The sequence below is a fragment of the Oreochromis niloticus genome, linkage group LG20, assembly GCF_001858045.2.
Source record: "Oreochromis niloticus isolate F11D_XX linkage group LG20, O_niloticus_UMD_NMBU, whole genome shotgun sequence".
NCBI classification, from domain to species: domain Eukaryota; kingdom Metazoa; phylum Chordata; class Actinopteri; order Cichliformes; family Cichlidae; genus Oreochromis; species Oreochromis niloticus.
In genome coordinates, this window is record NC_031984.2 from 28,119,919 (window position 1) to 28,133,249 (window position 13,331).

The following is a 13,331-nucleotide window of genomic DNA, read 5'->3' on the forward strand; positions in this document are numbered from 1 at the left end:
AGGGGTGCGAATACAAGAGGAGAGGGAGATTAAAAGAACAGGAGCGATGGGGAAAGAGGAGAGGAAAGAGCGTTCAAGAGTCTCGAGCAAAACACGAGAAAAGGAAACTCGCTGAGGATCTGTCGGGGTATGACTAATATCAGGGCGAGACTGCAAAGTGTTGCAGAATTCATAAAAATGGATTACCAAGGTCAGACTAATGGTTTCACTGTTTCTGTTTTTCTTTTTTATTTCCTGCCACCTGTCAATAAGCTCATTTACATATGATAGAAGTGATTCATAAAAACACTGCTGCAGAGAAAAACCAAAAAACACCACCTGTTCTGCACAATTAAGCCAAACGCTCCGATATCCCGATTTGTAAAGTCAACATTAGAGGTATAACACGAGGCAAATGGTGGCTAATGTTTAGAAACACAATACTGAAAATTGGCCCCTTTGCCCGACTCACCGAGCGAAACAGAGAGCAGCGGTGGTCGAGCGAGCTAGATAATGACTGAATCAATGAAGACAGGAAGCAGGTCAGTCAGGAATGATGGTCCACTCTTCCTGTTGCACGGGATGGTGCACACATTGTGCTACTGTGTGTGTGTGTTGGCGACAGACATTCAGACTTGCAGCTATTTATGTTTCTTACCTAAACAGCGAGCAGAGGAGAGAGACGGAAGCAGCCATATAAGCCGGTTGCCATGTTTTTTGTTTGTTTTTTTACTTCTGTCCTCATATTCTGTGTGCTACTATTGGCCGGCGGCTGTGCTATCCACCTACAGCCAAGCGACTGCATCCCAGAAACCTTCTGAACACAGCAAAATCAGAAGAAATGGGTCTCCACAGATAAAACCCCCACACATTTCTAATATGTCATAAGTGATGATTAGGGAGGATTTTTTACTGTATATTATACTTTTAAATATTTATATATATTATGTTCAATTTTAGCATGTCAGCAAATGAATACAGACTGAAATAGATGGAAAGCAGTGCCACTCTGAATCACGACACTGGCAGACTGACAATAATGGCTAGCCGCCACTTATTCTGACTCTGTTTCACGAGTTAACTGAGAGTCACTTTAATTATTGTAATAACAGAAATTGTCCTCCGACACAGTATTCCTTAACAATATGTTGTGCGGATAACTCTGTCTGGATCAATAATCCATTGCAACACTATTTTTAGCATTTGAACTTTTTTTTCCCCTCTAAAGCTCAAGACAGCACATCAATTACTGATGTCAGGGGCAAAACAGCGCGAGGCCACGCAAACACAGGAGGACGACGAGGACTTCCTCAGGCAGCAGAGGCTACAGCTGGAAAATTTGGGTTTTTGTTTTGTTTTCTGCTTTAAATATGGAGGTGAAGCTGTGACACGATTAGTTTGGAGGAAGAAGAAACTGCCAACAAGTCCCTCTGAAACCGTCGTCATCACATTTGCGTTTGTGTGCTTGTTAAATAAGGTGACACAAAGCGTTCAGTGGTGAGCTTTGCAGAGAGATGTGTTAGCTGCTCTCTTCTGCTTGCAGCCTTTACACTAAGCTAATCACCTCCTGGCTCCAGCTCCATATTTAATGCACAGACATGAGAGCGGTATCAGTCTTCTCATCTCACTCTTGGAGGGAAAGCCAATTACTTTTCTCAAAAGACCCATGAAAGGCGCCCTCCATACGAACAGAGCCCGAGCCTCTGCGACTCAAAGCAAGAGCTACAGAAGCTGGCGAAACAACAGCAACAGACAGAAGACGCAGAAGACAGCCGGGAAGATGTTTAGGTAATTAGAGAGTAAAGAAAGTCTTTTTCAAAGGTGCGCTTGACTTACAGGGGCAGTTGGCGCCCTCTGGAGTACTGGATGGTGTCTTGCCGTCAGGGCAGCAGCCGAACTCTGTGTTGTCGCAGGACGACCTGTCCTCAAGTGTGGGTAAAGTGGTGCTCGCCATTGTGGGACCTGAGGGTGATACACAGAGGCTCATAATAGTTCATGAAAAGTTACAGCTTATGTAGGAAACCCAGAAGAGAGCTACAATTTTTAGGCACTCAACACCAGCAGTGATTCCAAGGTTAAAAACCTACAATTCCAACTTTCTCTCGCGTCTACAGATGTTTGCGTGTTTGTTTTAGAGTGCTGACCAGTGATTGGACACTAATAAAGGCATCTGTCAGGAGTGATTATATGGCATTTTCACTGGGACTGAATGTACACCTGGAACTCTTTTTGACAGGTAGAGAACACTTAATGGGGAGTGTTGCCAGTCATCTCACACATGGTGCACTTTTAATGATGGGAGGATGTGATAACTGCTCGCTGCAGATTGGGTGAGTGTTACCTTCAAGGAGTCCCAGGAGGACAAAAAAAACATTCACTCGTGTTTGTGTTACTGTCACTGCATATCTGGCTATCTTGGGACATTACAGACATAAAAGTGGCCCGGCTCTCTCTATCTGAAGAATGAGAGTGTATATAACAGCGGCGAGCTTCGGTCCACTCTAATGATGGTGTTGGCGGAGGGGGAGTTGTCTCGGTGTCGAGGCGGTGCACTTTATGGCCGCGGAGAGATTAGAAATAATCGTCGAGGCAAACAGCTAGCGGCTAAACAAGCCATAAACACGTCAGAGGCGAGGGACGTCCTTCTCAAGGACATGCGGTCAAAGGATGTGGAAGGAGGAGGGAGGAGGGGGCGGGGCAGAAGGCGGGAGGAGGCTGGGGTTTATGGGGCATCTGCTGGCATGTGGTCTGCACATTTATAGAAGCTGAGGTGAAGAGGAGGGTGCCGGTGGGGAGAAATCGGGCAGCGCACAATGACTAGGGTCTGTGCAACTCCTATGGAAGCCATGAAAGCTGTCAAATAAACACAGATAAACACAACGACAAATACACACACAGATTTGTTCAGACTGCAAAAATAGCACAGGCACAAAAATGTGCAAATGTGCACCTCTGACCTACTCACATTTGTATGCTCAGACGGTGACATGTGCACTCTGGATTGGACAAACACACTGACACGAGGAACAGGAGATAAGACTAGCACGCACACACACACACAGACGCAAACACACAAAACAGATGACGAAACAGATTAGTTCAGTTTTTCAATATCCAAAACTGTCCTGGAAAATCATCTAATCAAACTCTCACAAACTGACTGTTGAAAAAAATCCAGGCACGCTTGGGTACACATTCATACGCACACATATACACACAGTCACAAGACGCCAGGTCTCCTTTGCAGACAAGCTACATGCTCCTTGCGTCACCGAGCACTCTGGTCAGCCTCTGACAAGAGAATAAATCTAAAACTCGGGGAGCAGGAACAAGAGGGGAGGGGGAGCAGGAGGAGGAGGAAGAGCTGAGGAAGAGCACATTGGGGCCTTGCCGTTCCATCAATCTTATCCTGTTACTGCAAGCTGTCAGGTGAGGTGGACAGACGGATGGAAGGCAACGTCAGAAAAAAAAAGAAAAAATCAAAGAAAAGAGAGCACTGATTGAAAAGTCTTAGTCGTCCTCTTGTTGTTCAACCAGAGGCCCGGTAACCGCCAGAGCCCAGGAAGGCATGTCGAGAAAGATTTGAGCCTAGTCATGTGACAAGGTATGCTGGCTCACACACTCGCACCTCAACCTCCCAGTCACATCAGCCTGTCAAGTCAGGCTCCAGAGATCCTGAGATGCGGACCAGCAGTTCCATCTAGAGTGTATTTTACAGAGCTTGGGTTTTGTTTTGCTAGCTGTTGAGAGCTGGTGGAATGGGAGGAAAAAAAAAACGCATGGGCTATGTAGCAACAGTGAACCATGCAAATACATTCTTTTCTGTCTGAAATTGAGATATACATCTTATGCAAGTGGAAATGACACTAACGGCACCTGTTGACAAAGATTTCTCTTCCCCGCCTGCCTGCCTGTGACATTTGTCTCCTCAAAAGCAATTTGCATACAAATACGTAAGCCTGTGCCTATTTTTCATTTTCAATTAACAGATGATGGCATGAATGCATTATGATGTGAGCTAAGAGAAGACTATGAGTTTGACCAGCCCCTTTCTTTAGAAAAACCTCCCCTCCCTACACACACACACCCAAAGCTTTATGGATAATGAAGTGAAAGAGCAGGGATTTACCGACAGTCTCCTCAGCCCCACTGGCCTCCGTTGGGACGCCGCTGCTCTCTTCTTCGGTCGCTTCGTCCCCGCTCGGATCCCCGCTACCCGAGCCCTCGAAGGAGACTGCGGCGGCCGAGGGGATGGGACCGCTGCGAGGGGTTGTGGAGGCGGCGGCGGCAGCGGTTGGAGTGGGCTGCAGCGCTTGCGGCTGGATGTGGGTGGAGTGGTGGCTGTTTGCTTGCGCACTTTTTTGGGTAGGGGATGGAAAGGGGTGGTGGTCGCAGGTTGCTCGAGGGTTTCGATCCGTGGAGGCGGGACGCCGTGCACCATGTTAGGATGGAAGGGGCGGCGGTGGTGATGGTGGTGGCGGCAACGGCTGCGCTTGGGGTGGTGGCGGGGGGTTGGGGGTGGGTCGATCTGCTGGCTCAGAGATGGTTTCTGGTGGAGGGAAGGGGAGGAAGCAAGGAATGGATGAATGACTGAGCATAGATGGAAGTGTTGGACTTTGTTTTACTTAACTGCAGTAAAACCTCAAAAATCACACCAGAGGAAATAGAAAAAAAAACATAATTAGCCAATAAAGCATAACAAAATCACTTAATGATTATTACAACCTACTGCTCACTATTACTCTTTTTTTTTTACCCCTGTATTCAGTGAGTGATTATGCCTCTTCTAATCTTCTAACCCATCTCCCCGATGTTCACCAATGTCATTAAGTAATTACATTAGAAACCACACACATACACAAACAGGCCTGTTTGTACAAGCAGCCCGTGATTAAAAAGCCTGCAATGGATGAGATGTCAGAAATCTTTGTTTCAGGGGTCTTAAGAGTGAATATGGAATATGCCAACAGATGACACATCGCATTCGGGCATGTGCACTCCGCCTGCAGACGAGTTATGTTTCCCAAACCGGGTTAAACTACTCCAGTTGGTGTCAGCGCATTGTGTGGAGGGTATTTGTGCTTGTGTTTGTACACATATGGCATGCATTCGTGTGCACAATATGCATGTTTGTATGTTGCTGTGCCAATGCCTATGAATTATATATCCATATTCAAACGCTGCCCTCCAGTAGCACAGCTTTAATCACCAACAGCCAGCGCCTCCGGTGATGAATGATTGATAGAAATGGGGCAAAAAAAAAGAAAAGAAAAAAAAGCCGGCTTTAACTCTGGCTTCAAAGAGCGCTGCTCGCAGAGAGCATGAGCATCCGTCAATGCCACCACAAACACACTCGTGTCAATATATTCACACACACACACACACACACACACACACACACACACACACACACACACACAGCAACAAAAACAACAACAAAAAAAGAATCCTTCCAAATGAGGGAGCCAGAAGAGCCTCTCTGTAAAGAGCCCATCATTACCAATGCAAAAAGCTCTGGTGCAAAAGGACAAACTGTTGGCGATAAAAGAGAGATAAATGGGACAAAAACTCCTGCGGGAGATAAGTGAGTTGGCAGGGAGATGCTACGTAAGCGAACACTTCAGATTTAGCCGTGGCGAGCAGTCCCGGCAATACTGTCATTATTTCTTCGCTCCTTGCCGTCCCACGAGCACAGATGTGTGTTAGCGAGAAGGTGAAATGAAGAGGAGATTAAAAAATAAAAAGCTATACCGTAGACATGCGCCTCATTAGGATTCGCCTAACATTATGTGTAGGACTTAATTACACCGCTATAATCGCTTAGTTGATCGGCAATTATTCACCGAGGTGTGAAATGTGATACCTACTGAGACGGCAGAAAGCCCGGGAGACGCACAGATTGTCAGCTTAAAGCTCGGAAGATATTTGTAAATAGAGAGATTTGGAGTGCATAGAGGAGCGATGCTATCACCAAGGAAGGTGGCATGCATCGCGTTTCCTCTCGGCTACACCTGTCAGTCTTGTGCCAAGCTTAGCGTCAAGCGGCTTGTTCCCTGGAAAGGGCCTAATGTGTGTTTGGGTGTGTGTGCGCATCTCCAGAAGCAAGCTCAGTGACATGGGATAAAGCAAGAGAGGAGCGCTCGTTGGGAGAAAGCAGAGAAGGACTGGCAGCACAGTCTGTTCAGCTGACGCTTCTCTTAATCAGGTTTAACAGTCCATTTGCCTTTTTTTTGCTTTATTTCCTCCCAGTCGAGCACTGGACAGTAATGTCACGGAGTAGAGAGCAAAATAAATCATAGTCATCTCGGCTTGCTTCAGCTGTGTACTTATTGTTGAAAGGTGGTTATTAAGATTGTTTGTGGAGTCAGCCACCCTCAGTGAGGAGGAGGAATTCGGATAGTGCAAACTGGAGGAGAAAGACAAGGGAGCCACAGAGGCAAGGAGAGGAAATGATAGGGAAAAAGAGCCTAACAGAGAAAGGGTTTAAATCAGATGGAAAATACAGGTTAACAAAGCAGCAGCAGGGAAACATGGCATGGCAAACTGAACGAGGGAGTGAATAATGGCACGAAAAAAAAATCGCAGGACATGGAGGAGAAGGCAACAGAACCCTGACTAGCAAGCAGGCAGAGGGCTGCCTGTGCCATATGCTGGCCTTCGTTGCCAATTTGCTACAAACTTACAGGTAATAACACCATATGGGAGAGGCAGGTCATTGCCAACATGGTGGCCATTTCCTCCCACTGCCAGAATTTGCTCACCGGTACAAATGCCCTCCCTCCGGTGCTCGGTACAGTATTTCATGCATATTTTTTTGGTAATTCTTCTCTTATCGCTTCATCTTTTGCTGAGACCTAGCAAAGAAGCCGAGAACACTCCTCCCCATACTCTGCGGCTGCTTGGAGGAGACTTCAGAGCGAGCCGGGTAACATCACAGCTCTCTGTCACAGGCAGAAAGATTTGAGCAGCTTTTTCTGCAGGCTTGTAATTTTTTTCCTCAGCCTGCCCATTAGCGGCAGACTGCACAGCAGCAGCAGAAGCAGCAGTCACGCTCCCTTGTATAATAAAAAGTTGCAACAGATCAATGATGTTAAAAAAGATCAATATTCACTCATTTATAGCAGAGCCCTTGGCACTGCTCTCCTGTCAAACCACGGAGCAGCTCGGCGAGCATTGGCATGCCACGGCGCTGTGGCCCGGCGTCTGGAAGCGCTGCGTGTAAACAGTGGGAGGGAGGGCGGGCTTGGCTCCGGCGTGGTGAGGGGTGAAGGCAGAGCAAATGCTAATTCGCACCCAGCCACACGTGAAATGAGCTCAAGATCTAACTCCCGAGCCGACAGCAGCGCCAGAACAGCAACCCGCGGTGCGACCGCATCCGGGTGAAGAAATTAAAAGATCCTCCGCGGCTGCTGGTGGGGCCCGAGCGCTTGCCTGTCTCTTCGTCGTCCCCGTAGGGTTTGATAGAGAGAGAGAGTCCGCTGCGAGGCGTCTTCGTGCCTTCTGTGTATGCAGAAATGCTAGGTGAGGGATTACACACAACCCACATCTCTATTGCCAGGCAACAGAGGAATGTGAGACCAGACTGGATTTTGGCTCCTTTTGCTGGTAACCCACGGCACTGAATTTGTAATTACCAGATGTTCAGGGACTTATCAAAGCCTTGTCAATTCCTTACTGAGCATATTCTTTTTCTTTTTTTTTAATCCGACTACCTGAAACTGTAAATCAACATACACCATATCAACATCCTTTCCTATCTGGAATACTGCAATTTGAGTCTGAAGGGGTCACTCAGGGAAGAGGGGTAAAAGGGACTCGTGTCTCTGCATGAGGTCACTTGATCCACTAAATGATGAGGTGAATGAACATTTTTCTACCTGGAAATGTAAGACACCTGGCAGTGGCTCACGGCCACAGCTCCACAGCTGGCGTAGAGCTTCCTCCTGCTCTTGCCGGCGGCGTCTCTAGAATTCTGCTGTGACGCAAGCTGGCAGTCGGCAAGACCACTTCACTGTACATGAAAGCTGTGGCCTTGGCAAGGGTCCCAGTGCCTATTACACCGATCCAAGCAATGTCCATCAGCATGTGGGCTGGGATGGGAGGGGGGGGGGCAAGAGCTGTACCTTTTCCTGCGTACACATGTACTCTACATGTGCAATCATACTTCAGCAGCATCGTGTTCCTGGCAGCATCAAGCTGCGAAGGGATTGATGTATTCCCCAACAGGGGGTTTGAAGTTGAAGCCAAATCCCAACAAAGGGACTGGAAAGCAAAGAGGAAGTGTCATTGCTATCTTGTGAGTTTGCAAGGCACAGACTCCAGTCAAACTTGTTTTTCTTTTCAAAATAAATAAATAAATCTCCATCTTTCTTAATTCTAAGATCCCTGTAGTGTGGCACATGCTTTCATTCTCACCAGGCAGTTTAAAACCAGGAGGAGAGACAGGCTTGTTCGATATACAGAAGTGCTATTGAACATGATGCGTGTAAGATGCTTTTATTATATACTCTTCAGCACTTGAATTACCCTAATAAGAAATAAGCACAGCTGCTCGAGTGTGTGCAGAAACATTTATTTTAAGATAAATGTGCTCTCACAGTGCTCTGACCTTACTTTCTGAATCAGAGAGATGGATAGGAGGAGAAACAGCAGGAGGGGGTTAATTTGAGGCCCTCGGCACTGCTCATTATCTTTTGATCAGGGACTGACAACAGTTGGCCATCCGTGTGTCTCGTTATGCATGGAGGTTTCTACGAGGCTCACCTGTGCACTGTCCAAAGTGCTGCACTGTGATGTCCTTGTCCTGCCTACAGGCTATGGTCCTCAGCTGGCACTGGTCGGCATAGGTCACCCCATCTGAGCCGCACACCTGCTCCACAGTGACAGAGATGGAGCGAAGGGAGAACACGTTAACTCCCTACAGGCAACTGAAACAATGTGTTTCCATTCAAACAACTTATTTCTTTAGACAGTTTGAAAGACACACCTTGGTTTTGTTTTTCAAATCGCAGTCAGGTGAGGGGCACTCACAGTGGGCCTGGCCATTCACCTTAATGCAAGTGGCTCCATAGTTACACTGCAACTCTTCACAGGAAGTTGGGGCTTCAGGACCTGTGGGAGAAACAGGTTTACACTGCTATACGTTCTGTACGCACTATATGGACGAAGGTACTGGGTCGTCTATGCATCCTGTTAGAGCACCACTCTTGAATTCAGTGAGCTCTTCATTCTTTCATCAATGACTGTGAATGCAGGCTGCATGGTTAAATAGCCTTTGATAAATCGGTGGCAATGGGACTGAAAACACCTGAATTCAAAGATTAGGAGGTGTGGCCCGACACTTTTGTCCAAATAGAGTACTTTATATACAGCAATGGAGACTGTAAAATCGGACTATAGCTGGCAACATTTCTGCCACGTCTTGTTGTTTCATAGTGATTTCCTCCTTTATTTTGTAATCCTTGTTCTTTCCTGTGAGTGTTATTTCAACACGTTCTCACTCCCAAAGCCTAATATTTTACACTGGGTGACAAATCGTCAACATATTGAGTCTCTAAATGATGAGATTGGAAAAACGATTAAACATGAGAACCGTTTGGAATCAATCTACACATGTTCGTTCATTTTACTTAAATCGCTTTGGAAAACACTATTTAACGTCATTAAAGTGCTAGTTAGGGACAAGGTTAGGGTTAGGGCTGGAGTACATGGCTTGAACGTGTTTTACCATGGGACCGTCATGCTATGGATTTCACCCATAACCCGGCGCGTAACATAAGAAAGCGGAAGGTCACCTTTCGCATTCCTCAGGAACGCCGCGGGACGCGACAAATCGTCAGGATGTTATGCCTCGGGAGTGAGAACGGGCTGGTTATTTCCATTATTCATGTTGGCCTTCCCTTTGCTTTTTTTGTGTATTACTGCCCTTTCATTCCTGGTTCTTTGTTCCTAGTATAGGTCCAATTTTGTTTGTCCATCTAATACGCTTTCAAGACTTCAACCTTTACTTTCTGTCAGCTGGTTTTGCTGATGCATAAGGTTTTGAATTTTTGATCCTGGTCTCCTGTGTTCTGTTTGGTTCTTAGAAAACATTACAATTTCCTGTGTATCAATGTCAACCTTTCTGTAGGTAGCAAAAGTTCTGCCAGTTAAACACCCATTAAAGAATAAAATACAGTTTAACACAATAGTACAACTGAAATAATCCTCAAAAATGTAAAAAAGTCTTTAAAAGCAACGTAAAAGATGATACTGCATACAGCAGTCACTCTGTCTCTCTTGAGCGTTAACAGTGATGTGGGAACAGACTATAAGCTGCTGGTTTAGAGTACAGGGATAGCAGTTCTGATATATATGCTGGGATCAGGTCCTGAGGGGATTTCAAAGTATAACAACAAACTGTGTTATAAGCCGTCTAGCTATAAAACTTTAACCCCAAACAGCAAATAACAATTCATCTGCACTGCTGACAACATTCATACTATACTTGTGCTATTGTGCCACAGTTTTAAAACACCACTTGTCGCACTCTGGGTGATTTTATAATGTGGAAAGGATGAGCTGAAAGACTTCATCCTTGTCTATGTTCTTCTGACTTGTATTTAGCATCTTTACACCAACCGTATAGCAGTGATGATAGAATTCCCAAATTCTCTGAGTTTCAATTATTCATGGCATGCACAGCAATTTTCCAAAACTGCTGCACAAAAAAAAGTTTATCTTCTGAGGGGCACAAAGGTGCGCACTCAAGATCTCTCCTCAGTTCTCCCCTAAAGACTGTTTGAAGCCTTGAAGCTGTCGCAGCAGGATCTGCTGCAGGGAGTCCACCATCCACCCACCTGGCTCTGAGTGTGGGGTCTTTGCATTGTTTCATCACAGAGGCTCAGAGCACCCCACCCTTTAGCTCCTGCTTTTATGTGCTGCACCCTGCACTCGTCCTTTTTATCTGGCAGGGTGTGTGGCGAAGAGCCCCACCACTGTGCTGGGACTGCTGGCTTCATTAAACGTTTGACTTCCAGTCGATATCTGATGGTGCATCTTAATCAAGGAGCTGCAGGCCCCCACAGCAGGAACTAACCTTTCCTTCAACCGGCTTTGTGGCTTGTACAATCACCGGGGCTGTTTTTATTATTAATCAAAAGTAATCAATAGTCCTTAAACAGAGGTATAAACCCACACATTCAAAGAACAGTGAATCATCACAACTGAGAATGTTGTAGAGAAAATAAAATATCAATGGGAAATGTGTCATCCACATGCCATTTGTACACTTGAGTATTTTCCTAATCACTATTGATCAGCTCTCTTGCAGCCACTTCCTTCTTTGCCAATAAACCTGATGGATGCGAAGAGCCGACGAAGAAAGAAACGGCTGCTTCGAGGCTGATCCACAAATCAGATAAGTGACAGAAAAACCACTTTGGAATGATAGAGAGAAGCTGGGACCAAGGAGAGAAATGTGTGTGTGTTTGGTTTCTGAATGCTCCGCACACTGGCCTTGATGCTCTTTCTTATTACCTTTGTCGCAGCCATTCATGCCCATCTTGCTCCCATCTGGACACACGTTGCACTTCATGCCCTTCACTCCCGTCTTGCAAGAGCACAGACCCGACATCTGCTCACAATCATCCCGGACTGAGCCCGTAGCGTCGCAGTTGCATGCTGCCGTGGAGAGGTGGGAAAAAAAACGAGAGAGATTGATGAGGGAAAAAAAAAAAAGGCCAGTCAATTAGCGACGACGGCAGGAAGAGAGATAGGAATAGCTCGGTTTATAGTCTGTACAAACTGTGCTTGAAGCAACCTTAGCCTCTGTAGTGTTGTGCTTGAGAGACATCTTTGTCTTAAGTATCACGGGTTGGTGATAGTTCAACCAGCCCTAGGGGCCACAGGAGGAGGACAAGAAGGAGGGGAATGAGTACGTAAGAGAAACTCAGGAAAACAACACCGGGGAAGGACATCAAGTCCATTATGTTCCTGGAATCAATGACGTGTGTTGTTTTCCACTCCTCTCCTGCTGAACCTGGTATTGGCGTGTGGTGTGCTGTCTGCTTGCTTTGGGTAAACCTTGTTAAGGTCAGGCCACGGGTGAGGCACCTGCAGGCTTCCTGCTGTTGACTGAAAATGCTCTGTGACTTGGGGAGCTATGTCCTATGATACCTCAGCGGCAGGATACGAGCTAGTCACCATATTGCATTACACCAAGACAAACAAGGGGTCCCGACCCTGTTCTTTACTCGAATACAAATGAGAATGGTTCATTCAGTACAGCCTTGACAGGTCTAAAGGACACAGTAAGACATCTTTCCACAAAAACTCTCATCAAATAGTTAAGCTCTATAAATATATGGAGTTTAACTAGAACAGAATCTAATTTGACTGCCTAGATTTTATGGATATTCATTTTATAAACTTCTGTTCTAAAAAGGGTAGCTCGGAGGCACTGCTATTAATTCAGTGAGAAATGTATTGTCAAACTATGGCTCTTATCTTGAGAAATATGACTCTCACTTATGTAGAGTGGACTCCAGCCATGCAGATTTGGATTTATTTGGCAAAGACTTTAGGTTTACAGACTCAGAGGTTTTGGGTTTCTTCCCAGAAAACATTGGGGGAAAAAACTGATGGCAACATTGTTTATACTCTGGAAAAAAAATTGTTCAGTAACTTTAAAAGTAAAGTAGATCAGAAGAAAAGTGCACACAGAAATATTGATGGTGTATCTAGAGCAGGGGGTGTGAATCATACAAGTCAGTCAGGACTTTGCAAACTATGAAAGTTGGAGATGTCTGCGGTGATGCTGGAGATGAAAGTTCCAGATCCTGACAAGTTGCTGAGAAGACCCACTGACAAGACCCACTGGAGATCAAAGCTGGCTATATGAGGCCCATGAACTAAACCGACTTTGACATCTCTGATCTAGACTAACTATTTCACTATTTCAGGATTTCTGAAAACCAAATAAAACCTCTCTGCATGTTAACACTTTGATGTGCATGGATTTTTTTTTTTTTTTTGGTGTGTGTGTGCACAGACCATTTGTGGAGAGGAAATGTAAGGATTGAAAAGTAACATACATAAAATGAACGTTATCGAAATAAAACACATTTGCACAGCTGATCAGATACAAAGAAGGAATTCCTCACGAGTGCAGCCGCTCATGTTCTCTGTCACGATGCCGCGGAAATTCCAGAAGCCCGGCTCACAGCGGTCACACTTCTGCCCTCCGACACCCGGCTTACAGGAGCACTGCCCGGTGGTTGGATCGCACGTCCCCTTGTAGGAGCCGTAGATATTACACTGACAGGTAGCTGAGGGGAAAAGAGCAACAAGGAATTTCACTTTTCTACAGCAAA

At 45.8% G+C, this 13,331-nt stretch overlaps 1 protein-coding gene across 7 annotated transcripts in view; it reads right to left on the reverse strand.

The window, feature by feature from the left end:
- agrn (agrin) overlaps window positions 1–13,331 on the reverse strand; it is a 261,140-nt gene that overhangs the window by 37,192 nt on the left and 210,617 nt on the right. For all 7 annotated transcript variants that reach the window (XM_025902006.1, XM_025902005.1, XM_025902007.1 and 4 more), the window contains 5 exons: window positions 13,122–13,286; window positions 11,497–11,640; window positions 8,966–9,090; window positions 8,743–8,848; window positions 1,816–1,941 (listed from right to left, as the gene is read on the reverse strand). In XM_025902006.1, coding sequence (XP_025757791.1) covers window positions 1,816–1,941; window positions 8,743–8,848; window positions 8,966–9,090; window positions 11,497–11,640; window positions 13,122–13,286 — 666 coding nt within the window. The remainder of the gene's footprint in view (window positions 1–1,815; window positions 1,942–8,742; window positions 8,849–8,965; window positions 9,091–11,496; window positions 11,641–13,121; window positions 13,287–13,331) is intronic.